This window comes from Microcaecilia unicolor, chromosome 1 (genome assembly GCF_901765095.1).
Source record: "Microcaecilia unicolor chromosome 1, aMicUni1.1, whole genome shotgun sequence".
In the NCBI taxonomy this organism is placed as follows: domain Eukaryota; kingdom Metazoa; phylum Chordata; class Amphibia; order Gymnophiona; family Siphonopidae; genus Microcaecilia; species Microcaecilia unicolor.
The window spans coordinates 237,130,279-237,157,089 of NC_044031.1; the positions used below are offsets into that span (position 1 = coordinate 237,130,279).

Genomic DNA, 26,811 nt, shown 5'->3' on the forward strand with positions numbered 1-26,811 from the left:
ATTCTTAAGGGTGAGGGGCAGTGTTCTATATAACTCCTCACACAGGGCAATGGATATTGGGGAAAGGGAAAATATTTCTGCTATCCATGGCGGTAATATACCTTCTTTTGTCCGTTTCTTTGGGGATGAAACCTTGATACAGCCAAAGGGTGAAATATGATGTCATGTCGGACAAAATAATCCCCTTGTAACTGACATGCTTAAGTAAATGAATTTGAGAGTACTGCTATTTCTCTAAGTTTTGAAAATTACCCAAAAAGATACGCATTGGGACTTACACATTTTTTTAAATGAATAGTGGAGACAACATAGTATATAGAAAAGATAAAATAAATAAAATAAAAAATCAAAGAAGACCGGTGACGATAGGAGAGTGGCAGCTTCAACGAACGTAAGCTCCACGACTACGTTTGGCTGAGGTCTTCAAAACACAAAACTAAAGCATATATATACGTAAGTGATATTGTATAATATTTTTAGTTAATATTCAAGCTTATGTCAACATCGAAGCCTATATTATAGTTGATTCTCATAGACTTTAGGTCATAAGCTGCCTGTACTCAGGTAATACGTAACTGCTTGGGGTTTTATTTCCTTTTTATTTGGTTAATAATAAAAGGAGATCATTGTGCATAAATAAGTGCATGTTTGTGTCCTAGTCATGCATCCAATAGTCCTGTAATCATTTCAAGAAAGCCATCTAATCATTTAACTTATTAGTGGTACATAACCCATAACCACAAAGGCATGGTATGGTCACAATATGGTAATACTAAAGCCCAGCTAAGGAACAAGTTATTTTGAGTTAGTCTTCACTGGACCAAACTTGCTGTCAAGACTCTTAAGACTTGTTAACTTAAAGTCTCAATATCTTGGAGTATAACCTTGGCACACCAGCACACCTGAAGCCTCTATATTTTCTGAAGTTTCCTTTATTGAATAAATCACAGATAATTTACTCACAGTCAGATGTTCAGAAGTGTTGCCCCAGGGCACAGACACTCTGTAATTCTGAGAGCTGTTTTAGTGGTTGGAGGTAGAAATCTGAAGAGAGGCAGCTTTATTGCAGAGGAGGTGAGAAATAGTTGAACAGATAGAAGTATCTCAGAGCTGGGTGACTGGAGAGTGCGATATCTTATTAGGAAGATATATTCAACGTAAAAAACCAAGTTCGTTCCAGGAAATTTGAAGCAGGACAAGTGCTGGTCTGAAGCAAGATGGAGAATGCCTCATGGCGAGAGGGACAGGGAGGTCAAGAAGGCTCACACAGGCCCAGGGAGGAGGAGGAGGACCAATGGAGACACAGTCTGCCATCGGGTAGCAAGGGGTGGTCCTAGAGGACATTTACATACCACATTATCCCAAGCAAACTCGGGTTCAATGTGGTTTACATTTGAAAATACAGTGAGGCAGAATAATAGAATTCCAGTAACATCATGGGAGCAAGTAGATGGATGTGTCTGAAACATTTAACAAAGTTGAGATTAGCATATATACCCAACTGGGCATTTAAAAGTCTGTCCTTTAATGATGCCACGTGTTCAGAAATCATAGCCATAAGTATAGACAGCGATTCGAATATTATCACATGCACACACCAGAAATGACATCCATACACACATTGCAAAGTAAACAGCAACTTCTACAGAGTACATCTAAGTACAGATCAGTAGGACCCAAAGCAGTCCAAAACAAGTAAAGTCAGAAACAACACAGTTTATAATATTTAAAACTGTTTATTGATGACTCATCATATACTCATCATATACTGAAGAGAAAACGACATTGACCCAGAATCTATCTCCCACCTTACCCTCTTCTCTCTATCACCTGTCTCTACCTACCTACCCATCCATTTACTACCCATCCATCCTTCTATAATGTTATACTTAATTTCCTACTTTACATAACAAAATTCTGTGTTACCTATTACTATGTAAGCCGCATTGAGCCTGCTTTTAGTGGGAAAGTGCAGGATACAAATATAATAAATAAATAAATACACAAATATACAAAAGAAAGAACATGTCATAATGTGCTACACGTTACATTAACTAATCATTCATATAACTCTGTGCAATAACAGATCGTCATCCAGTTTTTGAACGTTAACCCCCCTCTATTCATACTTACTAGAACCCCCAACAGGTTAACTCAAACCATAGACTTCATTTGCCAACATGGCAAAAACCTTCAGTAGCACTGAACAAACTGGCAATGTCTTCTAAATGTTCTTCTTTCCTCTTTAACTAAAACTAGTTCCTTCCCTTATTAGAAATTCCATTTCAACAAACATTCCTCCTTCCTCCCCCCTTCCCACCCCCCACCCCCCAAGTGAAAACAATAAAGAACTGTGTGTGTAGGTAAACAAACGAAATCATTCGATGGTCAAAAATTGAGTGGATAAGCTTTGCAAAGGTGAAGATATTACAAAGAATTCACCACCAGGCTTCTCCCTCGTGGGTGCAAAGATTGTATATAGGGTCCCCAAATGTTAAGGAACTCATTCCTCCTTTTAGATGAATATCGTGCCCCATGCCTCTCAAATAGCATAAGCCCATGAAATTTATTTTGCCAGTGCCAGTATTCTGGTGGAGAATCACTTACCCAAAGACTCAAGATAATACGCTTGGCCACCAGACAGGCACTACGAACCAATTTCCTAGCAGGACCAGTCTGTAATACAAAAAGTTCATATTTATCCAAAAGAACCCCGAGAGGGGTAAGCGGTATTCTGGAACCCAAAATAAGCATCAAAAATTGTAAAATTGAGGTCCAAAATCTTTGCACCCAAGTATAGTCCCAAAGAGAATGAAAAAAAGTGCTAGGCATGTGCTGGCATTTTGCACATAAGGGCATCTCTACCCCTCCCATTTCAAAAATTTGAACTTTGGTTAGATATGCCCTGTGCAAAATGCGGTACTGGCACTCCCTAAGATCTGCATTGACTGTCAGTGTGGGTATCTGAAATGTCAATATAGTGAAGTCTAAAGAAAGATTAGGCCTAACCAAATCCCTGGCCCAGCACAACCTAATAAATTCTTTATCTCGCTGAGCCTGAAGAGTAGCAAGTGCAATGTGAAGGTCAGACACAGACAACCTATCTCTCCTCACCAGCTTAAAAAATTGTTGCAGGCGATGACTACGTCGTGAGCCCGGGGCCTCTGCATTCAACGAGCGGACATAAGGAGTCAGTTGATTATAAGCAAAAATATTATTGATTTCTATACCAATCCCTAAAGCTCCCAAGCTCAACAGCGCACCCCCATTAGTCAGAACGTACTCCAACCGGGTAATACCCATTTGTGCCCAACTACAGAAAGTACTATTTTCATTCCCAGGTGAGAACGGATTCCCCCCAATGGGGAGCAAATCAGATGTATGAGAGTCCAAACCCCAGAACCTAACCACATCCCTCCAGAGCATTCTGAATGGATGCAACAATAAGCTAGCTCTAAAAGGAGGGGGAATAGTCGAGCATGGCGCTTGTAATAGAAAATAGAAGTGTCAATGAGCAAAGTAAATAGCTTCCAACTGTCTCATCATATAATCCTGCCTAACAACCAATACACAGTTTATAATGAATTGTGCAACCACCCTTAGGTTTTGCCTTTGGGTTTAAAAAGCAATACCAAGTGCATGTAAGGTCTGGTTAAATGAATTAAGACCATAATACTACAGTAGAAGATGGCAGATAAAGACCTGTATGGTCCATCCAGTCAAAGGTTTAAGCAAATGCCCCAAATCTGAAATACTTGGTAGCAATAATGAAACAGTGATAGAATATTCACATAGCGAGCAGCCAACAAATTTATTTTCCAATTAAAATAATTAACTTTGTATGAACTTGGCAACTAATAGTGTACTGCTTGCATTTACATCCAAACAGACTTTAAGTAGAAATAAATATATGCAAAAGAACTGGCATATTTAGATGGACTCTGGACTTCTGCATGAAGATAGCGCTTCCCTCATTATTCAATACCTGTCTTTTAAATAGTAATAATAAAAAATATCAAGTGAAATTTTTATAATATACCACTGCATTCCAGAAAACAAAAGGGGGGTTGTATGAACTTGGCAGCAACTAGACAATACTGGCACATTTAGACTGACTCTGGACAGAACTTCTGCATTGTTAAGTAACTGATTCTTATAGTCTGAGTTGGTGGAACTTTACTAGGTGAAAACATCTCTACACGAATACTGGGAGTCCCTATAACCAAGCCCCTCCAAATGACAAGATGATTTACAATTTAGAACTAATTACTACTCTAGCAGAATTAGAAGGAAAGGGAAAGGGAATGGGACTTTATATACCACCTTTCTATGTTTTTTGCAACTACATTCAAAGCAGTTTAACATAGTGTATATACAGGTACTTATTTGTACCTGGGGCAATGGAGGGTTAAGTGACTTGCCCAGAGTCACAAGGAGCTGCAGTGGGAATCAAACCCAGTTCCCCAGGATCAGAGTCCGCTGCACTAATCACTAGGCTACTTCTCCACAAAAGGTTCAAAAAAGACCAACTAAAATGATAAAGGGGGTGGAACTCCTCTCGTATGAGGAAAGACTAAAGGGGTTAGGGCTCTTCAGCTTGGAAAAGAGACGGATGAAGTCTACAAAAGCCTGAGTGGTGTAGAACGAGTAGAAGTAAATCGAGTTTTTACTCATTCCTAAAGTGCAAAGACTAGGGGACACTCAAGGAAGTTACTTGGAAATACTTTTAAAACAAATAGGAGGAAATAATTTTTCTCTCAACAAATAGTTAAGCTCTGGAACTCTTTGCCAAATGATATGGTAACAGCAATTAGTGTAACTGGGTTTAAAAAAAGGTTTGGACAAATTCCTGGAGGAAAAGTCCATAGTCTCCTATTGAGACAGCCATGAGAAGCAACTACTTGCCCTGGGATTTGTAGTATGGAGTGTTGCCACGATTTGGATTTCTGCCAGGTACTTGTGACCTAGATTGGCCACTGTTTGGAAAACAGGATACTGGTCTAGATGGACCATTGGTCTGACCCATTATGGCTGCTCTTATGTTCTAGCCGATGAAACTAATACTTCTTCTGTGTACATCCATATGCTGCACAAGCCGGCATGTTTGAAAATATAAATGAAATCAAATAAAAATGCTACCAACAATAAAGAACAACAACTAGATGTCTCTCTATGTCAATTATTCAGCGCTGCGTGCATCTGGTAGTGCTATATAAATGCTAGTAGTAGTAGAGCAGCTCATAGGTTTGCTTGCTTTGTTTTGAGTAAATGAGGATGACGGTTATGTGGAGGAGGGGGAAAGGGAGAATAGTCTAATTGGCTTCAGCTGTTTGACATCACGCATCTCCTGTTCTCAATCTATTCAAGAGGTTTGATTGAGAACTAGGAGTTGGCATGATGTAAAAAAGTTGAAGCCACTTAAGATAGTGTATGTTTCCCCATCCCCGCACAACCGTTGTGCGGCAGCCATCATTCTGCGTTCACTCAAAACAAAGATAACAAACTTATGAGTTGCTGCACCCACATTGTTCTTTATTGTTGGTAGCATTTTTATTTAATCTCACTTATATTTTCAAACATGCCAGCTTGTGCAGCATACGGATGTGCACATAGGAAGTATGATAACGGAATAACTTTTCATGGGTAGAGTAGTAATTTGTTATAAATCGTAATCAGTGTGCCATTGAGACGGGCTGGGGACACCCTAGCATGTGTTATATTTCTGCAGAGATTTTTTTTCTTCTCATAAAGGTCCACTAAAACAGACATCATGTTATGAGAATCAGGTGTGCAGCATTCAGAATTTCTATATATTTATTTACTTATTTATGGCATTTATATTCCCACATTAAACATGAATTAGGCACGGCCAAAATATAAGAAAACCAATGGACCGCATTAGGGGCTTATAGCTAATTTAGTTATATATTTGAACAAATGAGAGATCTGCATGAAAGAAAATATTTATTTTTATTATTTTGACTTATAAAAACCCCTTGTCCATGAAACATGCGCAAAACAGGATAATCCATTTGTACGAAAGAGATGAGGTGAAGATGTGATTCATGTGCCCCAATGAAAGGAGAGTTTAATTTTACTTCCAATCTTTATAACGCCAGGCTTTCCAAGGCAGATTACAACAGTTAAGATGATTCCATCAGTAAACAGGATATCCTCACTGAAATTTGGCCATGCATTACAGTATTGTATAGAACAGTGTAGAAAACTGAGCATAAAATACAGCCTTTATTAGTGCTGTTTCCACCAGCTACAATTTTTGAAGCTGTTTTAGTGATATTCAGTTTTTATTTCATGATATTTATATCTACATATGGAACCTTTCAAATAAATTAAAAAGCTGTCAAAGAAGTAAACAAAATATATATTTTGTCATCCATCTTTTAAAGCACTGCCTATCCAAGTGGTACAGCTTTTGACTTTTTTACACATGGACCACACATATGCAGTCCATTTGGACCACACATATGCAGTCCATTTTTTCTAATAATCGTTTAGTATTGCTTTTCAATAGCGTTTGCTTTTGTTTTGGGTGAACTAGTGACTCCGCCTACTGGCTTCAACCAGAAAGACTTGTAAACTACCGTTTCCTGTTCTCAATCTAACCTCCTTGGTTGCTACGAGGTGACGTGAGATTCTGAGTCAGAGATAGGGGAGGTCTGTGTTCGAACATGGCGGCGCCCGTGCTGGAGGCGTGTCACTTGGCTTGCTGTGCAAACCGGACACCCGGTGCCGTGTGCTGGGGCAGAGGAGAGGGGGCGCGCGTGGCTTTGGCTACATGCCACTCCATAGCTCTCTACGATCCTTGGGTAAGGGTACGCTGCATGAGCTCTGCCATCTGTAGCAAGCTGTCAGTTAAGTTCGCATTGCTAAGGTGGCTTCTCTGTGATAGATATAAATACAGTTAATTGGAAACATAATGGAGAATTGTATGTGCCTGTGGTTTCTGGTGACTTCTTTGGAAGATGGGGGGGGGGGGGGCGGTATGTGTAGGTTTATATCATGGGGGGGGGGGGCGGTATGTGTAGGTTTATATCATGGGGATGGTTGGAGTGTGAACATCCAAGAATAAAGGGAAGGGAGGAGAGACTGTTCCATATATAATAGGTGCAAGCTGTCTTAAGTATAGTGGTGCTCAGCACTTCCAATACTGAGCAGAATAGCAGACTGACTCCTTCGTTTGTGTCCAGAGTGTGGTAATTTGCATCGTGTTTATCATCGTAATCAGTTTGAAATGTTAGTGCCTATGCGTATAGATAACAGTATGGAACTGCTGATTCTTCTCAGGTGCAACAGGGTGGCTCTGCACTGTCTTTTGAACTGTTTACTTGGTGCACGTGTGTTTATCTTCATCTAAAGAGCATCCATATTTAAATGATTATATTTTTGGTAAAAACTGACAAACTTATTTTCTTCCTCTGCTCCCCACCTGGTTCGAAGGCAAAGTCTAAAAGTTTCCTGGTATTAAAGAAATAGAGATTAATAAATGAGGACATTTCTTGCTTAACTTTGGGGAGATAAAAACCCTCTTCCTCAGGCCAGCCTTGAGTGCTATTAAAAAAATTAATGTAATAGGTTATTCCTGTTAAAAGGCACTTTTTTGGTTCATATTTATCTTGATTTGTATGGCTTCCACTGTTTAATGTGACATCCTGCTACTACAGGCCCTAGCAGTAAGTGGTAGTTTGCACAGGGAGTGTGACTTCATGAAGGCACAGGAAAAATAGACACATGCCTTGGGCCCAAACGTTGGGTGAGGCAGTGTAAGTATACTGGGAACCCTATGTCAAACTTCAGTCTTACACCCTCCCCTCCCCCCCCCCCCCTCCAAAAAAAAAAAATGTCAGCCTTGGGAACTTACCTAGTTAATTGTTCCCTGGGCAAATTCCTTTGTAAAGTGTCTTACTATTTCCTCTGCCTGTATTCTTTCAGAAGAACTAAGCGGCCCTTTTACCAAGGCGCGCCCAAAAGTGGCCTGCCCTGGTGTAGGCATGTGTTTTGGACGCGTACTGGTCCATTTCCTGAGCATGCCTGGAAAAAAGTGATTTTTTTTTTTATTGTGCCGCAAAATGAAAACCAGTGCATGTCCATTTTCAGCCTCAGACCTTAATGCCACCCATTGACTTAGCAGTAAGGTCTCAAGTGCTAACCAGTCAGTAATGGTCCAGCACACGCCAACTGCCGATTACCGCCGGGTAAGCGCCTTCGATAGAAAATATATTCTACTACGTGTTTTGGGCGCGTGCCAAAAATGGAATTACCGCCCGGGGTGTGCAGTAGCCAGGCGGTAGTGCCAGTTTGACGTGTGTAGGCCACTGTGCGCTTTTGCAAAAGGGCCCCTAAATATTTTCTTTTGTTTCTTCCATTTATGAAAGTTGTTTACTCATGTGATAGCTTATACATTTATAAGACACAAGCAGGGCAAGTCTGTAACTTGGTGTTTACAGTTATGTGCATCTTGTGTAAATATCAAGTGCACTATACACTATGCTATATGGTAGCATGTAAGGTTTTAGTGCATAACTGCAAGGGGGCGTATGCATGGACAGAGTGTGGGAGAGGCACAGGTGCGTATTCATCTTAACATGCGTAACTTACACAATACTATGTTACCCGCATTGTGTGGCATACGAATGCACACCCATTTTTATACGGCATACATGGCCATGCCTAAGTGTAGGCGGGCCAGTTCGGGTTTACGTTGGTATTCTATAAAAGCATCTTGGAGTACAAATGGCTTTGTAGAGCAGGCGGTCGATACGTGGTATCGGCACATCTAACTTGAGGCACCAAGTTACAACATTGCTTCCCATTGCCTGTAAATCTCTCTCAGAATTCCACCCTTGGCATCTCTGGTTTGTACCAGAGGCAATGGAGAGTGAAAATGAGTTGCTTAACTTCCCTGGTTCTCTGCTCACTGCTGCGGAAGTGCCACCTTATCCATCTTCAGAAGGGAGTTTTTTTTTTTTTTTGTTTTTTTTTTAGCTAGGCCTGTTTTTGAACGTATTTGTCAATTCAGTTTGATTTTGTGGAATGGAGGAGTAGTCTAGTGGTTACAGCACCAGGATGACAGCCAGGGAGCCTAGTTCAAATTCCATTGCTGCCCCGTGTAGAAACAGAGAAACATTAAAAAATGTAGGCAGTTAAAAGACCATATGGCCTATCCAGTCTGCCCATCCATGCCATTTGCTCTCTCTATCACTCCCTTAGAGATACTATGTACTTATCCCGACCTTTCTTGAATTCAGATACTTTTTTGTCTCCACCACTTCCACTGGGAGGCCATTTCATGAATTTACCACCTTTTCTGAAAAGAAGTATTTCCTCAGGCTGCTTCTGGTTCTATCCTCTTTCTCTTTCATTCCTCTGGACCGACTCCATCTTGTTTATATCTCTTTGAAGGTGTGGTCTCCAAAAGGGAATGGGACTTTATATACCGCCTTTCAGTGGTTTTTGCAACTACATTCAAAGCGGTTTAACATAGTGTATATGCAGGTACTTATTTGTACCTGGGGCAATGGAGGGTTAAGTGACTTGCCCAGAGTCACAAGGAGCTGCAGTGGGAATCGAACCCAGTTTCCCCAAGACCAAAGTTCACTGCACTAACCACTAGGCTACTCCTCACCTCCTTTTTCCTACTGGCCATTCCATCTATTTTTGTCATCCCGAAGAAAGAAGACTCTCTTCGCCTTGTTTTGGATCTTAGATGGGTGAACAAGTCTCTGAGTGCTGCACTTCCGCACGGAGACTGTTCGTTCTGTCATAGCCTTGGTCCAGAGCTAGGCGAGTTTCTCACCTCATTGGACCTCAAGGATGCTTATTTTCATAACCCTGTTTGGCCTTCTCACAGGAAATTTCTCTGTTGTGATCATGGGAGATCATTTTCAATTTAAGACCATGCCTTTTGGCTTCGTCACTGCTCCTCGCACATTTTCAAAAGTTATGGGGTGGTGGCAGCCTTTCTTCGCTGGCAAGGGATTCAGGTTTATCCTTAGGTGGACGATTGGCTACTTCGGGCACCTTCTTATCAAGAGAGCCTTCGCAGTACACAGACAGACCTGTCTCTTCTTTCTGCGCTGGGTTGGGTGGTGAATTATGGCAAGTGTCATCTGAACCCCACCCAGACCCTGGAGTTTCTGAAGTGTAATTCGGGACCCAGGCGGGGCAAGTTTCCCTGCCTCAGCATCATCAGCTCAAGCTCGAACAGCAAATTCTCAGGCTTCTCTGTCTTCCTTACCTGTGGTCATGGGATTATACTCACGTTCTTGGTTCTATGGCGGCAGCTTTGGATGTTCTGCCTTGGGCGAAATTTCACATACAGCCCCTACAGTCATTCCTGTTTAGCCGATCGGGATTTACATCCAGCTGGTGCAGTGGACACCTCAAGCCAGACACAGTCTGACTTGGTGGCTTTTCTCTGTGCACAATCGGGTGGATTTGCCCTCACAGACACCTAGTTAGTGTGTTCTCATCTCCGATGCCAGCCTCTTCGGATGATGAGTCCTTTATCTCCACCTCTCTACACAGGGCCGCTGGTCGAGAGTGGAGGCTTCCTGGTCCATCAACAGATTGGAACTTCGAGCTGGCTGGAAAGCTCTACTAGCCTTTGCACCTCTTCTTCGCGGGAGGTCGGTGCTCATGCTTTTGGACAATGCCACAGCCATGTCTTACATTGTTTATTCCTCCTTGTCTGTTGATGTATCTCTAGCCCAGGAGGTGCGTCGTCTTTTTCAGTGTGCGGAATTGAACATTCTGATTTCAGCATCACACATAGTGGGTTCATGGGGCCTTCTGGTTCTGGACCTCATGGCATCCAGACTCAATGCACAAGTACACAGATTCTACAACTGCTTCAGGGATACACTCTCTAGCAATGGATACACTGGTACAGCCTTGGCCATTGGACAACCTCCTTTATGTGTTTCCTCCGTGGCCTCTTGTGGGAAGGATGTTGCACAGGATTGTGCGTCATCCCGGAAAGGTCATTATTGTAGCTCCGGACTGGCCCAGACATTCTTGGTATGCGGACCTCATCTGTCTTCAAATCGCTCCTCGGTTGACTGTTCCTCCACAGATGAGCTTATTGCACCAAAGTCCATTACTTATGGAGGATCCTTCCCACTTTGGTCTTACAGCCTGGCTCTTGAGAGGGCAAGATTGAGGAAGAAAGGTTACGCTGATGACTTTGTTACTACCTTGCTGCAAGCCTGAAAGCAGTCTTTTTTTTTTTAATGCTAGAGTAGAGAACTTTTGAGAGCTTGTCTGCAGAGAATGGTGTTTCTCCATTTCGTGCTTCCTTGTCTCAAATTTTATCCTTTCTTCAGGAGGGATTTAAAAAAAAAACTGCTTGACTCTCAATTCGCTCAAGGTTCAGGTGGCAGCATTTGATGTGTCATAGAGGCAAGATACAGAATGCCTCATTGGCTGTTCACCCTGATATAGTGCGATTCTTCAAGAGAGTTGCTCATCTGTGTTCCCCCTCAGCAATATTTGTCCTAGGAGTCTTCAAGTGGTTCTTAAGGCTCTTCAGTCAGCTCCCTTTGAGCCCCTTCGTTCAGCAACTGTCAAAGAACTTACTTTAAAGGCAGTATTTCTAGTTGCCATTTCGTCAGCACAAAGAGTTTCAGAGCTTCGAGCTTTCTCTTGCAGGGATCTCTTTCTCCGCATTTCTGACTCGGGAGTTTCCATACGGACAGTTCCGTCCTTTTTGCCGAAGATTGTATCTACTTTTCATGTCAATCATATTGTGCTTCTTCCTTCTTGTTCCAGGGAGGTCTGTTCTGCTGGATACGCTTCCCTACCACTGTTGGATGTGAGTTCTATCATACCGCTACCAACGATTTCAGGCGGTCTGATTATCTTTTTGTCCTCTTTGCAGGACCCCAGAAGGGTTTGCCGGCCTCCAAAGTGACAGTGGCTGGATAGTTTAAGGAGGCTATTTCTTCGGCTTATGTTCTGAGGATTAGATCGTCCATGCACAGAATAAGCCTGCTAGGTCTTTGGCAACCTTTTTGGCAGAGCTTAGGACAGTTATGTTGGCAGAGATCTATCCGTCAGCAAGGTGGTTGTCTTCTCATTTCTTTGTTAATCATTACTGTTTGGATGTATATGCTCAAGTAGATGCTTCCTCCAGGGCCATGGTTCTTGCTGCAGGGATATCAGTCCCTCCCCTCTTAAGGATTGCTTTTGTACATCCCATTTGTCTGTACTGATCCTTGGGACGTAATGGAAGGAATAATTAATTACCTGATCATTTTCTTTTCTTTCCTTTAGTCCCAAAGGATCAGTCTAGAGCCCACCTTTTCTGTGATGGTTTCGGTTTTTTTGAGTTCTGTGTATTTTCAGGTGTTTGTATTCTGGTTCCGTTATTTCTAAGGCACGAGTTTTACCCTTTTTTTCCATAGTTCTTTTTCTAACTAGAGGCTGGAGGTTTTTCTCTGGAAGTCACTCTCTTTCACTGCTTTGCTATCGAATACTGGCTCGGTTGCTAAGCGCAGGAGCTTATGAGGCACAACTTGGAGTTCTCTAACTCCACCTGCTGGCAAATGGTCACAACCCATTTGTCTGGACTGATCCTTTGAGACTGAAGGAAAGAAAATTATCAGGTAATTAACTAATTTTTCCATATTACTGTGGTGGTGTGCCTTGTCAGAAAAAAACATACACTTTTCAACACACATCTGTAATTTGCATGCTATTTGCTTATTACATTGGGGAGCTAAAACTTTGCATTAGCTGTGCTATTGGAAGCAGTGTGTTAAGTGTCAGTACACGGCTCTAACACAAGCTTACTGCATCAACCTGTTAGTATGCTGTGATGTGACAACTGTTAGTACACCAGGATAGGACTTTGTGTTTATTGTATTAATCTTTTGCTTATTCTGTTTAAACTTGAGAAGGTCATGTTAGATCTTGAAAGCTAATCAAAACAGGTTCAATAACATATTATTGCTTTGGGTTATTTTGTTCATCATTTTGTATATTCAAACAGACTAACATGGTAACCACACTTCTTCAATACTTTAGACATGGGAAAAAAAACATGGCAAGCAACAACGAGGTTTAAAGTGCTACAGACTATTTAAAGTTTGTCTGGCTTTCTGTCTTGCTTTCTTCAGCAAAGCTGTTAGTCTTTTTCCCCCCTCTCTTTTTCTGTGGTTGGCTGAAGGAAAGTAAAGCACCTTTCTTTTCAGAGGAGAAAAATACTTGTAGTCGTTTTTGGAAGTTGGAGCCATCATCATCAATTTTATTTGATATACTTCAAAGTCAGTAAAACATCTAAGCAGTTTACAGTAGAGAGGGAGACACAGACGTGGAAAACACATGGGAAACCAGGCTATAATCATGTTTAAAATACAAAACAGCATAGTAAGTAGATGGAACATGCTAGATAGGAAAAGGATTCTAGAGTCTGTTTTTATTTATTTTTAAATTGTCTTCCACAGAAGAAAACAGTGATTGCCACGCTAAATGGTCACACAGGAAGAGTTAATTATGTACAGTGGATTCAGAAAAATGATTGCAGTAAGTATGCTGCTCCTTTTAGTTATAGTGTCTTTTGTGTTCCTCAAGGTAATAGAATGTTGGAAATAATTATGGAATTGAAATCCATATCTGTGAGAAGAATCGGCATATAAGAACATAAGAATTGACATAAGGTCTTCTGTTTTCATCAGTGGCCAGTCCAGGACATAAAGACCTAATAGGATCCCAGAAAGTGTATAAATTCCATGCTGCTTACCTCCAGGTTTAAGCAGTATATTTCCATAAATCTATTTTAATGGTTTATGGACTTTTCCTCCAAGAGGTTGTCCAATGTTTTTTTTTTTTTCAAACCCGCCTACGCTAACTGCTTTTATCATGTCCTTCAGCAATAAATTCCAGTGTTTAATTGTGTTGAGTGGAATACATTTTTCTTAGTTTTAAATGTAGTACTTAGTATTTTCATTGCATGCCCCATAGTCTGCATACTTTTCCAGAGAGTAAACAGCTAATTTGCTTTCAACTGTTCCTTCCGCTTACGATTTTATAAGCCTCTATATGGTATCTTGTCAGCCATTGCTTCTCCAAGTTGAAAAGCCCTAACCTCTGTAGCTATCCCATCCTTTCATCATTATAGACTCTTCTCTGTACCTTTTGTAATTCTGCTGTATCTTTTCTTTTTTTCTTTTTTAGATGTGGCAAGCAGAATTGCACACCACACTCTAGGACATCAAGCAGTATTGATACTTTTTGTGGTTTTTTTTTTTTGTTTGTTTTTTCTCCATTCCTTTCCTAATAATTCTAACTTTCTATTTATTTTTTGGCTATTTCCAATCACTGAGCAGAGGATTTCAATGTGTTGTTCTAATGCCTGGATCTTTTCCTGGATGATGACTCCTCATGTGGAACCTACCATCGTGTTGCTATAGTCCAGGTTATTCTTTCCTGTGTGCATCACTTTGCATTTTTCCCCCCATTAAATTTAATCTGCCAGTCAGATCCCAGTCTTGCAAGCTCCTTCTGCAGTTTCTCACAATCCTCTTCTGATTTAACAACTTCAGTGTCGCCTGCTGATTTCTCTGAGGACTAGCAGGTAATATAATTCTCATTTGTGGGTGACATCATCAACAATGCTCGGTGCCCTGCCCAGTGTACTATTTTTTTAAGAGCTTGAGGCAGCACTCCCATTGTGCATGCGCAGGTGTCTTATCTCATCCACGGTGAGGAGAAGACATGTTTCTTTGCAGTTTCTTCAACATGTTTGTTCCTGCCTTTTTGGTGCCTACTAGAGAAAGATGCAGGGACAAAGTTTGTCCCTGGCCCTGCGAACTCTGTCCTTGTCCACCGAAGCCTTTTATTTTATATTTAAATCTTTTTATTACAGTATAAAAATGAACAAACAATATTCTAAATATATCTCATTTATAAAGCAAAAATAAAAGATACACTCCCTCCCTGGTCCACTTACAAGAAACACCCTTGCATTCAGGAAATATGAAGCACCTTGCCGATAGAAGCGCTCCCTCTACTCTTGAACTAGTGTTCTGGTTTTTAAATCGATGGACGAATAGTAAGTCATCCACAATATTGTGGATTCAGTCAAGCTCTCCTTTCTTCCACTGTTCTTCCAGCAACAGAAAATGCTCTCTCCAAAGACGTTATGGTAGCAGGAACACACAGGAACCCCCTTGCAAGTTTTCTAGTTTTGGCCAGCACTTTTTCTTATTTTTCCAAAATGATAAAACTTCATTGTCAGCATAAATAACTGTCGAATTTGAGAGCAAAAGCCTTCTGAGGAGACATTGTTCCATAAAATTCTAATGCTGACATCATCTTCATTTGTTTGAAGGGGCCCGGGGACTCTTCCACAGATGTGGATTGTGGAAGATCCCGAGATGTTGATGGGCTTGAGTCTTCTGTTTCAAGCTGCTGGTACAACCTTCTCAAAGATTCTGTTGCCTGTGATTTAACATCCTCAGTGAAGATAATTGGATTCTTTCAGACTTGGGTGTAGAAGGGAAGCAGCGTTGTGTAGTGGATGAATCGGAAAATAAGTCTCAATCAGGTGTTGGGAATGCTCCTTCATGCTAGCAACAATGGATGAATCAGTTGCAGTAATATTTTAGATGTTTTAACAACTGGACACAGGAGACATTGCAGATGGTAGGAGTTTGATCAGCAGATAAGACTTTTTGCTACATCAAAGGCAGAGAAGAGGCAAATTAATGACTTCATTAGTACATAAGTGTTGCCATACTGGGACAGACTGAAGGTCCATGAAGCCCAAGCCCAGTATTTTATTTCCAACAATGGCCATGCTGGTCACAAGTACCTGGCAAGATCCCAAAACAGTACAATACATTTTATGCTGCTTATCCCAGAAATAAGTAGTATAGTTTCCCAAGTCCATTTTAATAATGGCTTATGGACTTTTCTTTTAGGAAGCTAGCCAAAACTTTTTTTTTTTTAAAACCTCGCTAAGCCAACTGCTTTTACCACATTCTCTGGCAACAAATTCCAGAGTTTAATTACACCTCGAGTGAAGAAATATTTTCTCTGATTTTGTTTTAAATTTACTTCTTTTGTAGCTTCATTGTGTGTCCCCTAATCCTAGTATTTTACATACCTCTATCATATCTCCCGTCAGACATCTTTTCTCCCATGCTGAAGAGCCCAAGCCATTTCAGCTTTTCCTCATAGGGAAGGCGTCCCATCCCCTTTATCATTTTTGTTGCCCTTCTCTGTACCTTTTCTAATTCCACTATATCTTTTTTGAGATATGGTGACCAGAATTGCACACAGCATTTAAGGTGCGTTCGCACCATAGAGTGATAAAAAGGCATTATAACTTCCTCGTTTTTTATTTTCTATTCATTTCCTAATAATACCTAACGTTCTATTTCCTTTCTTTGCTGCTGCAGCACACTAAGCAGAGGGTTTCAAAGTATGGTCAACGATGACTCTTAGATCCCTTTCCTGGTTGGTGACTCCTAATATGGAACCTTACATCATGTAGCTATAGTTTAGGTTCCTGTTTCCCAAATTCATCGCTTTGCACTTGCTCACATTAAACATCATCTGCCATTTGGATGCTCAGTCTCCCCGTCTCAGAAGGTCGTCTTATAATTTTTCACAATCCTCTTGCGTTTTAACAACTTTGAATAACTTTGTGTCGTCGGCAAATTTAATTACCTCAGTAGTTTATTCCTGTATGTAGATCATTTGTAAATATGTTAAAAAGCAGTGGTCCCAACATGGACCTCTGCGGAACCTCACAATCTACCCTTCGCCATTGAGAACACTAACCATTTAACCCTACTGTCTGTTTTCTATCCTTTAACCAGTTTTTAATCCACAATAGAACTCTACCTCCTATCCCACGAGTTTCCAATATCTGTGCAATAGAGACATTCATTATTTAAGGTGGGGTAATCAGTACACTTACCAGTTAATCTTTCATGAAAATAATTTTAAGAAAAACATAATTTGCAACGTACAGTCACAGGGTGCACGCACTGGGGAGTAGCCTCAAAGGTGAAGACTGCCAAAAGCTCAGCCCTTTCCAGGAGAAACGAGAAGCGGACTAAAGCCACACTCACGCTGTGTAAAAGAAAAAAAACACACACACACAGAAAAAAACAAACCTGAATCAGATGTCTAAAACTGTAAATAGAAAACAAAACACAAAAACATTGTAAAACGAGTCTGTATGGTGTTGGATAAAGAAACCAATTCTGTTTATTCTCTTCTCATTTCCACTATTCATGATGTATTGTAAGCCACATTGAGCCTGCAAAAAGGTGGGAAATTGTGGGATATAAATGCAACAAATAAAATACCAAAATTATCACTGCAGATCTCTTGTACCAACAAGGCAACAGAACAGTGTAACTTATGTAAATCTGAAAGGTAACAGAACTCATACCCCTCTATTCAGCTTCTTTTAACTAGTCAGAAACAGCCGCTGACTGGTTTCAGCTTAGCGCTCAAATCTGACCACATAAATAGCTGTCTTATCTTTAACTGTTAACAACTTAAGTGGTCAGCACTTTTTAGTTGCCAAACTCTTTCCCCCCACCTTGGATATTCAATGCCAGCGGCGAGATATGGCCCAGTGTTGAATATCTGGGCTTGATACTGTTGGCGGACAGCAAAAGCACTGCCCACTGCTGGCTGAATATCAGGCCAATAGGTATTAAAAATGCAATTTTCATTATTTATAATTGTTCCAAAATCAATAAATAGAAAATTAAGTACTACTTTTGATGTTATGTAAATTACTTATGGTTAAAACACAAATACAGCCACCTTCCTGAGATCTCCTGTGTTGTGAGATTTAAGTCTGTATCATAATATCAGTTGCACATAACAAAATTATATGTTGATGATGATAAAATTGTAAATGGGTTGTAATCCTCATACTTTCAACATATGTTTAGCAACAAATACAAAAATTTCATCTAGAGAACAGAATCGCATATGCCCATTATATGTGGGACTAATCACATTGATCTATACCGGTAATGGGAAAAACAAATAACTAAGCAAACAAATAAATGGTGGAAGACCCCAAAAAGAGGAGGTGGTTCTAAGATCAATCAAAAAGAAATATAAAAAAATATATAAAAGTCAGAATTCCAAAAAGCTTCTAAAGCATGTAAAGATTTATTCTCCAGTATTACAATGCAGGATGCGTTAACATAGCTTATCCAACATGGGCTGTGTTTCGGCTACAGGCCTTCCTCAAGGTCCACACTAATAGACAAATGAGATAATAAATACACATAAAAATACATAATACAATGTGCAATAAATATGTAAATAAAATTATAAATACGTACATAAAAAAAGAGTGAAATGTGTGTTTGTGATTTATGATAAAATGCATAAAAAGTGAAAGAATAAGAAAATGGAGAAATGGAACACCTATCAGTGAAAACACGTAATAGATTACTTTATGAAACCCTAGAGAAATGTGATGATCCTAAAAACAACATGAAGAATGTTGCTTTTAGACTACAAGGGAAGTGAACAGAACCCAAAATGATAAAAACGTTGTGGAAGAAGAAAAAGTGAATGTGCTCAAAAAGGCTATGGTGTATGTCAGCGACACAAGTAAAACCAGGAGAATAGTCTGCCAAATTAAAAGCAATAAAATGGACTAATCAGAAGAAAAAAAAATCAGTACAAACTTAGGTATGTAGGCTTAAATTGGTCAACTAAACTATAACTACATGAGTGCTAAACATAACGCTTGTTATAAAACTGCAAAAAAAGGGCTAGGCATCTTAAAAAGAACAACGCATTAATATATAGATAACCCAACTTCAAAAACAAGTGTTCAAACTAGCAGATTGAGATCAACCACGGGTAAAATGGGAAAAAGCAAAACAAAGCAGCTGTAAAAAAAAAAAAAGGGGGAGGTAGAAAGCCCTACAGCATCATTAAAAATGTTGTGCTTTGCCCCTCACATATAGGCAGTGACAGGTAGGGCCAGCAAGATGGGGGGAGCTCTTGCTGGAGGGGAAAGGAATGGTATGGGCATTGGGGCATGACAGGTGTCACTTTGTTTTAGGTGCCTCTAAATTGGAGAGCGGCTGCTAACACTCCTCTCGCTATCTTTTGCAGGTGCAGCAGGCTGGGGGGGGGGGGGGTGAAACGTGCTTCTCCCTCATTTCTGCATGCTATGATTTGAGAGTATCCCAGGGGAGGAGGGGGGCATGTTCAGGGCTATTTAGCAGGTATGGCACAGGGGAAGGGGGCCTGATAACACTCACCTTTTCAGGGACCTTTTTATACTTCTCCATGCCTGCATGGCCACACTGTGGTGTGACAGATGGTGGTGTATTTGAAAATCTCCAAGTGCTCTGATTCCTCTGGGGGAGAAATTTAGGTTCTCTCTTTAGAGATGTCTCTGGGCAGACTGAGAAACGCCCTTCCATGTGCAGCACTGTATATGGTTGTTTTGCATGAGGAGGGGGATGTCTTGATATCAGTTGAGAACGTTTTTTCGACATGGGGCCACCTGCATTTGAACGCTTGCTGCTGCTTATTTTCTATTGGTGGACACTACTATCTTATTATATCCACTCTAGGGACAGAGAAAGTACCTGCTTATAATGTGCGGGATTGTCCTGTTCTTGAACTTGATGGTTAAGTGGATTATAAATGCTAGAATTAAATTAACTCATTTTGAATGTTTTGAAGGTGAATTTCAAACTCTTTTTTTTTTTAGTCATCCATTATGGCATCACATTTTTTGGATGTTTTCTGGTGGGTGTTTTTTGGGGGAGGACTTGGATATCATATTGAAAATGCCCCTCTGTCGTTTGCTCACATTATTGTACTTGTGACTACTTGCTGAGCGATGTAGGAACACAGTAGTACAACCCCTACCAATGTGTATTGTATATTTTTCATTTATTTTTTGTTACATTTGTACCCCGCGCTTTCCCACTCATGGCAGGCTCAATGCGGTGGGCAATGGAGGGTTAAGTGACTTGCCCAGAGTCACAAGGAGCTGCCTGTGCCGGGAATCGAACTCAGTTCCCCAGGACCAAAGTCCACCACCCTAACCACTAGGCCACTTTTTTCTGTTTGTTTTATTTATGACATTTATACCACACATTTTCCTGCACAAGTTCAATGTGGCTAACAAGCTACAAGGAGACACTGCAAAATATTTAAAAAATCCATAATCCCACACTTTTATCAATAAAAGAATCATAAATATAGATATAATGGAAGGGGAGGGAGGGGGAAAAAACTAGACATCAGCATCAAGTAAAAGAAATGCCTTTTTTTTTTTTTTTTTTTTTTAAAGGAAAGATTTCAAAATCTTGCAAAAAACTAAGTAATCATTCCAGGATCTGATGTATTTCAGCAAGGAATTCCATCATTTAGTACCTTGGTAAGAAAAAGTAGCAGAATAAATTGACTAATAGACTACTTTCTTGCAGGTAGAAAAATGGAGATGCAGGTAATCTCGCACCAAAAGCTGCATTGCGAGAAGGCCAAGTAACAAGGGGCAGCATATAATCGGGGGCAATACCAAATAATTTCTGAAATATAAGGCCAGGGTTTTTATGCTCTGTGCTCTCATAACTGTCTGATGTCCTTTTCTGTTTCTTTGTGTCAGGTCCTGAGACAGAGCTTGTTTCTGCAGCTTCTGATAAGAAAGTCATCCTTTGGGAGGTCAGAGAAAATCAGGTCAGTGCACACCATTTATTCTCTCTCTTCCTCGTAATTCTTATTTCCTTATCATATGTACTAGACCCCAGTCCATTACTTTTCAGTGAGTCGCAGGAAAATAAACCGACAGAGGCAGTCTTCCTTGCAACCCAACTGCCAGAGGAGGGATGTAACCAATCAGGTTTTCAATCCAGGCCATTTTGCATCAGTTTCAGTTCTTTCTGAGGAATTATCTGCTTCTGCAGCTTCATTTTCTCCAGAATTTGTTCTTCTGATGCATGAGGCTTTTTTTGCTGAAGCATTTTCAAGGGGCTGAGACAGGAGATCCTGTTTCATCTACCTCTTAAGTCAATAGCTGATTCTCAGTCTCTTGTTTCTGCTGTTTTTTTCTTACTCGACAACTTATATAGCTTCTAGGATTCCTCCTATAGGGGAACAGTTGCAAGAGGGAGCAATTCCACCAGCTGAAGGAAATGATCTTGCTGTGGGTCTATTTTTCTTTTCTCAAGTGGATCTCCTGTGCATCCAACATCTCTCTCTTCCCTCGATTTTCCCCCATAGTCCAGTATCTCTGTTAACCCCATCCCTCTCCCCATGGTCTGACATATCTCCCTCTCTTCCCAGCTTCCCCATAGTCCGGCATTTCCCCTTCTTTATCCAGTCTTCGCCCCCCCCCCCCCCATCACGTCCACCACATTTCCTTCCCCCTCTCTCTCACACCCCCCCCCCCCCCCCCCCCCCCCCCGGGGGCTGGTCCAGTACCTCTCCTTCCTTCATACTCCCTATCCCCCCCCCCCCCCCCGCAAGTCCAGCACCTCTCTCTCCTTCAGCCCTCCCCCCCCCCCCCCCCCCCCCCAATCCGTGAAACCTCACTATTTTTGTCGGCAGTGGCAGCCATAAAAGGCTGCCTGGGACGACCCAGAGCCTTTCTCCTGCTGTGACCCTGCCCTCTCCTGGAGCTTCCTTGTGTATGCAAGGGCAGGATGTGGCAGAGGAAAGGCTCTGGGTCGGCCTAGACAGTCTATTATGGTTGCCAACGCTGTTAAAGAGGTGAGGTTTCATGGACGGTGCAGGGTGGTGCGAGGGTGAGGTGCTGGATTTGTGGTAGAGAGGATGGAAGAGCGAGACAAGCTACAGCTTTCACAAACCCCCCCCCCACAACCCCCCCCCCCCCCCAAAAAACAAAACAAAACATGCTGCTTTGTGTGTTGGCCCTGCGATATACTGGTTAAGAACTGCTGTCCTAGATGCAGAGTGATAAAGTAGTTCACACAAAGTCAAAGGAAGTCTGTGGCAGAGGGGAGTTTCATACTCATGTGCTATGACTCCGCCTGAATCAGTCCAGTGATTTCACCAGTAATAGAACCCTCCTCTGTAATGCAGTGCTTCCAAAATAAATGCATATGTATTTGTGAGGCATGAGAAGTTTCTTTATTCTGTTAATTCATTTGATTCAAGATTAACATGCAAGTTTGGGGGCATAAGGTCAACATGTCTCCTGCCAAAACTAGGAATGTGGCATTGCTTGGTGTTTTTGAATCCTTTAGATGCTAGCATGTGGTAAACTTTCCTGACAGTTCCAATTGTGCTATAATTCCTGACTTTGGTCTTGCTGGAGCATTGTTCCGCTTAAAATTTTTCTTGAATATATGCTGTGTTTCACAGTAAGCCGTCAAAAAGAGCAAATCTCATAATGCTGGATCTTATGTAGTTAATTTAGCTTTAACTGTGACTGAACTGTATCTCCAGCTAATGTGCTCTCATAGTTCTACTCTGTGGTACAAATCTACACTGCATGTGGGTTTTGTTTTTTTAAGTTGAGATTTATTTTTTTTTCATTTTCATGGAGGTTTTCCTCTTTTGTATATTTTTTTATTTAGTGTGTTCAGGCCACTCATCTGGAAGGCCATGCTGATGCTGTTTGTGCTGTAAGTGCTATCTACTTAAAGAGTGGGTCTGAGGCAGATCTGCTGGTGGCTTCTGCAGCCTCAGATTCTACTGTTAAAATCTGGTCCAGACACGGTTCAGCAGGTGAGTGACAAGGTAGCCCCTGAAATAGTGGGTACACATGGCTTACTTAAGTCAAACAATTAAAGCAGTGGTGACTGCAGAGTCATATTCCATGAAAATCATCAGGAAGAGAAGAAAAGAGAGCAGGTAGAGGGATCAATGAGGTGTAGCTGGCAGGTTTGATAGAATTACTCTTGCACTTGCTTTGATGTGCATGCTGCTATAATGTAATAGATTCATCAGAAGCCTAAATAGGACTTTCGAGCAGGCATAGCCTCTATTTAATACTTGGAAGAAGTTTATGCAGTCATTCGAGGATGTGTGTTAAACTGGCTTGATATGCAGATTGAGTTTTGTGGTACATAATTAAAAATGACACAAGAATTCTACAGCTGAGCGTGTAGATTAATTTTCTGCATGTAGTCGACTTGAACAGAAATAATGCTGCATATTAATTTAACAGTGTTTTAATGCCAAGTTATTCTCATCCCTTCTTTTTTTTTTTTTTTTTTCTTTATTCAGTGGAATGCCTTCAGACTTTGCTGTTTGGAAATGGATTTATACTGGATGTCTGCTTATCCTTCTTACCTGAACATGGTGGTAAGTGGCCAACTCCGTTTCGGGAGAATTCTGTGGCAAGGGAATCTGTGAACCATCAACGCAAGGTCCTAAAATTTACAAAGAAAGACAAAATGAAAGAAGAAAATATTTAGAACAAATGCTCTGAACATAAGCCAATTTCAGCTCTGTTTCTTAGAAATCATCAAAATCTGGATTATAGACAAAATGGGCCTTATTTTATAACAGGATGCCTATGTGAAAATTCCAAAAAGGTTCCTATTGTAAGCTTATTTTATAAAGGCAACATAAACGCTCATGTACCTTTTATTTAAAAAAAAAAAAATTACTCAGAACCAGCACAGTTAGTGTACAAATGTTAGTGGACACATTTATATCTACCGTGAAGCAGGTGTAAATGTGTCCATATACTCAGGTATCTACTATAATAAAACTCACCCTCAACGTTCTGAAGACAACGTTCTGAAGTCACTCAGTCACTCACTGAAGGGTTCATGGATTCATGGTGGTGAAGCCACAACACTGACCATGTCTCTCTGCCCCGCCCTCGCATGACGGACCAATCAGAAAAAACACCCTCAACATTCTGAAACACAAAGGACCATCACAACACCGTTCCCAGGCAACACTAGGCAACGTAAGACGGACCAATCAGAGGAAACTACGTGACAATAAGGGAGGAGCATTCCCCAGCAAAATGGCTCATTATCTGTGCAGCACGGAGAGCACAGAACCACCGCTGGAACGAGAGAAGAATATTCCTGCTGTGGGTATGTGCAAAAATAGACCGGGGGAGGGGGGGGAGAAATTTTTAAATGCCTAATGCCAGTACTGAATAGTGCCAGAGGGCCTATAGCACAGACTATATTTGGGATCGCTTGACATGGAGTCAGAGGAGCCAGAAAACAACGTGCCCGTCACCATCTGGGACGTGGGCGAACAGGACAAGCTGCGGCCCAGCTGGAAGGATTACCCGCGACCCAGCCAGCAGCAAACAGCGACCAAGGAAGGGGGAGGAGTACTCCTTCCCTGCCTAGGAATCGCTGGAGACTGGCTGCCAAACTAACGAAACAACCACACACCGACGCACCACCTCCATCATTCGAAAGGCATCCACTCTTTCTTCAACAGAAATGCAAACTAATAATACAAAACAAACAAAGAATACATGGTTTCTCAGGCGGCCAAGGACGTGCCCAACCATCCCCAGCCTCAGGCAAGCTGTCTCCCACCTCGGGGATTCCCCGAGCACCCGGAAAAAGACGGCGCTGATTCCTGCAGCGCATAAATGTTCCAGCATTCCCCTGCAGCCGGCCTGAAATGGACCAAACATACCGGATCACCCCCCTGACGGCCCGAGACCGTGCTCTTCTCCCGCCAACTTAAAACAACCATCCCCGTCCTCAGGCAAGTGGTCACCCACCTCCAGGATGCCCAGAACCCCAGCCCAATGGAAAAAGATGGCGCTGCTTCCAACAGCACATTTCTCTTCCAGCATTCCCCTACAGCAGCCCTGAAACGGCCAAAAAATACCGACAAAGAACGTGCTCCTCTACCTTCCGCCCATCTAAAATAACACTGCTGCCTCAGCACAACACGAAAAAAAAAACCAACACTCAACAAAGGCTGACCCCCCTACAACCACATTTACATTTCACCAACAGAAAGACCCCCCTCCACAAACCTCCTTGACAGACAAAACCACACACAATACAACAGAAACACACCCTCAAAGCCACTCACCAATCCAACCCACTTTGCCAGTACAGCACATCCCCCAACCCCCAAGCAAAAAACAAAACAAAAAAAGACACACATCAACAACCTACATACACACCGCACCCTCACACACACAAAATAACTCTGTGACACATACACACACACACAAAAAAAAACCACATGCTAGCGCCCGTTTCATTGGTTTCGGAAACGGGCCTTTTTTACTAGTTTTATATAATATGTGGATACATCACAACTCTTGACCAGAATGTGTCCCCAGGAATTCTTGCATGCAGTGCGCATGTACTACAGGACAGTTTTATAAGCATCCTTTACTTGTACCTAAAATTATAAAATTACTCAGAATAGGATTGATCCGGTGTGGGAATTATTAGTTAGATGTGTGCCTGAATATACAGAATCAATTGATGTTTGAATAGGCTTTAGAGGAATTGAAGATATACAATTACCCTCAGCAAGTCATAAGGTCTCAAAAAGGAAAGTCAAATACCAATACACAAATCTGTGGGCAGGTCTCTAACGGTTTGTGGTTTATATCCCCTTGCTGTTTTGTATTAGGAAGATGGAGTATGTTCTGTTAGCATCCTGTTTTGAAATATCTTGAATAATTTGTCTAGAATGTACTATATTGTTTCTAAAATTTGTTTATAAAACTTTATATACCCTCTTTTTGGCAAACAAACAGGACTTCTTTCCTTTCCACCATTTTCTCCTGGATAGGGAAATAGTCTCCATGGCCCCCATTCGAAATGGAATGATCTTGAAACCATACTTCCAGTGAGGTTTGACAGAGTTTTTCTTGTTGTGTTGTTGTTATTAATTTGGATTTTGCTCATTCACTGAGATTTTGTAGCAGTTCCTGAGGGAAAGGAATCCATTTGTTAATACCCTTTCTCCTTGGGCGGAGGCACCAAGAATCCCTTAAAAAAATCTCAGCAACTTATCCTGCCAACTGACAGGAATCTGGGGCAGTGTGTTGTCCCCCTCCCCATAACAATCATGGGAGCAGAAATTCCCTTCTCTAAAGACACAGTAAGGGGCAGTTTGTCAGGCATTATTTCCTCAGAGCAGATATAGAGAACTTTTAAATTCCATTGTGTCTCTTCATAAATTTTAACATCGTCTTTACAACTGAAAAGACCATGCACTGCTATTCAGCACCAGTTCCTGATGAAAAACTTGAGTCTGTGCTGGATAAGATGTTAAGCTAAGTGCTTTCTCTATTAATACTAATCATAAGTGAGAATTGATGGGAAAAGACTTTTTTCAATTAGAAGTTTTTGTATTCTTTATTTGCAAGTTAGCACTTTAAACATAATTTAAAAGCATCACATTAAAAAATTTGTTTTCATAAGTTATTGGAGTTTTTATGCCCAGTGATCGAAATCAAACGCTGTACACATAAATTCACTGTGACAGTGTTCAAAACCAGAGACGTCTTGCCTTTGGTTTCCGAGGGCTTGTCTCCAATTTTCAAAAAATTAAAAATATATAACTGTTGTTTTGAATGTTATGAGCTGGAGTTAGTTTACATTTGTATTAGGTTACTTTTTTCAACTCTAGCAGCAACTGCATCCACTTTAAGTATAAAAAGTCTGAATTCTACCAGTGACATTACCGGTAATAAGCTGTGGTGCCCCCTGGAAGATTCCTTTATTTTTCTCTACCTTCAGAAGGTGTGCAACCTCATGGGGCCCCGAGAAAGAGGGGACGCTATCATCCGCCACCAGAGCCTGCTTGACCATCTGAGCCAAGCTTTGATGAGCAGGGGGAGGGTGAGCATACTGACCA

The 26,811-nt window shown here is 41.2% G+C and overlaps 1 protein-coding gene across 1 annotated transcript in view; it reads left to right on the forward strand.

Annotated features, from left to right (window-relative positions):
* The first annotated feature begins 6,689 nt into the window (after positions 1 to 6,689).
* Positions 6,690 to 26,811, forward strand: part of ELP2 (elongator acetyltransferase complex subunit 2) — a 131,273-nt gene continuing 111,151 nt past the window's right edge. Inside the window, 5 exon segments of the mRNA XM_030204932.1 lie at positions 6,690 to 6,827; positions 13,464 to 13,542; positions 20,639 to 20,709; positions 22,572 to 22,722; positions 23,224 to 23,301. Of these exon segments, the coding sequence (XP_030060792.1) occupies positions 6,690 to 6,827; positions 13,464 to 13,542; positions 20,639 to 20,709; positions 22,572 to 22,722; positions 23,224 to 23,301 (517 nt within the window).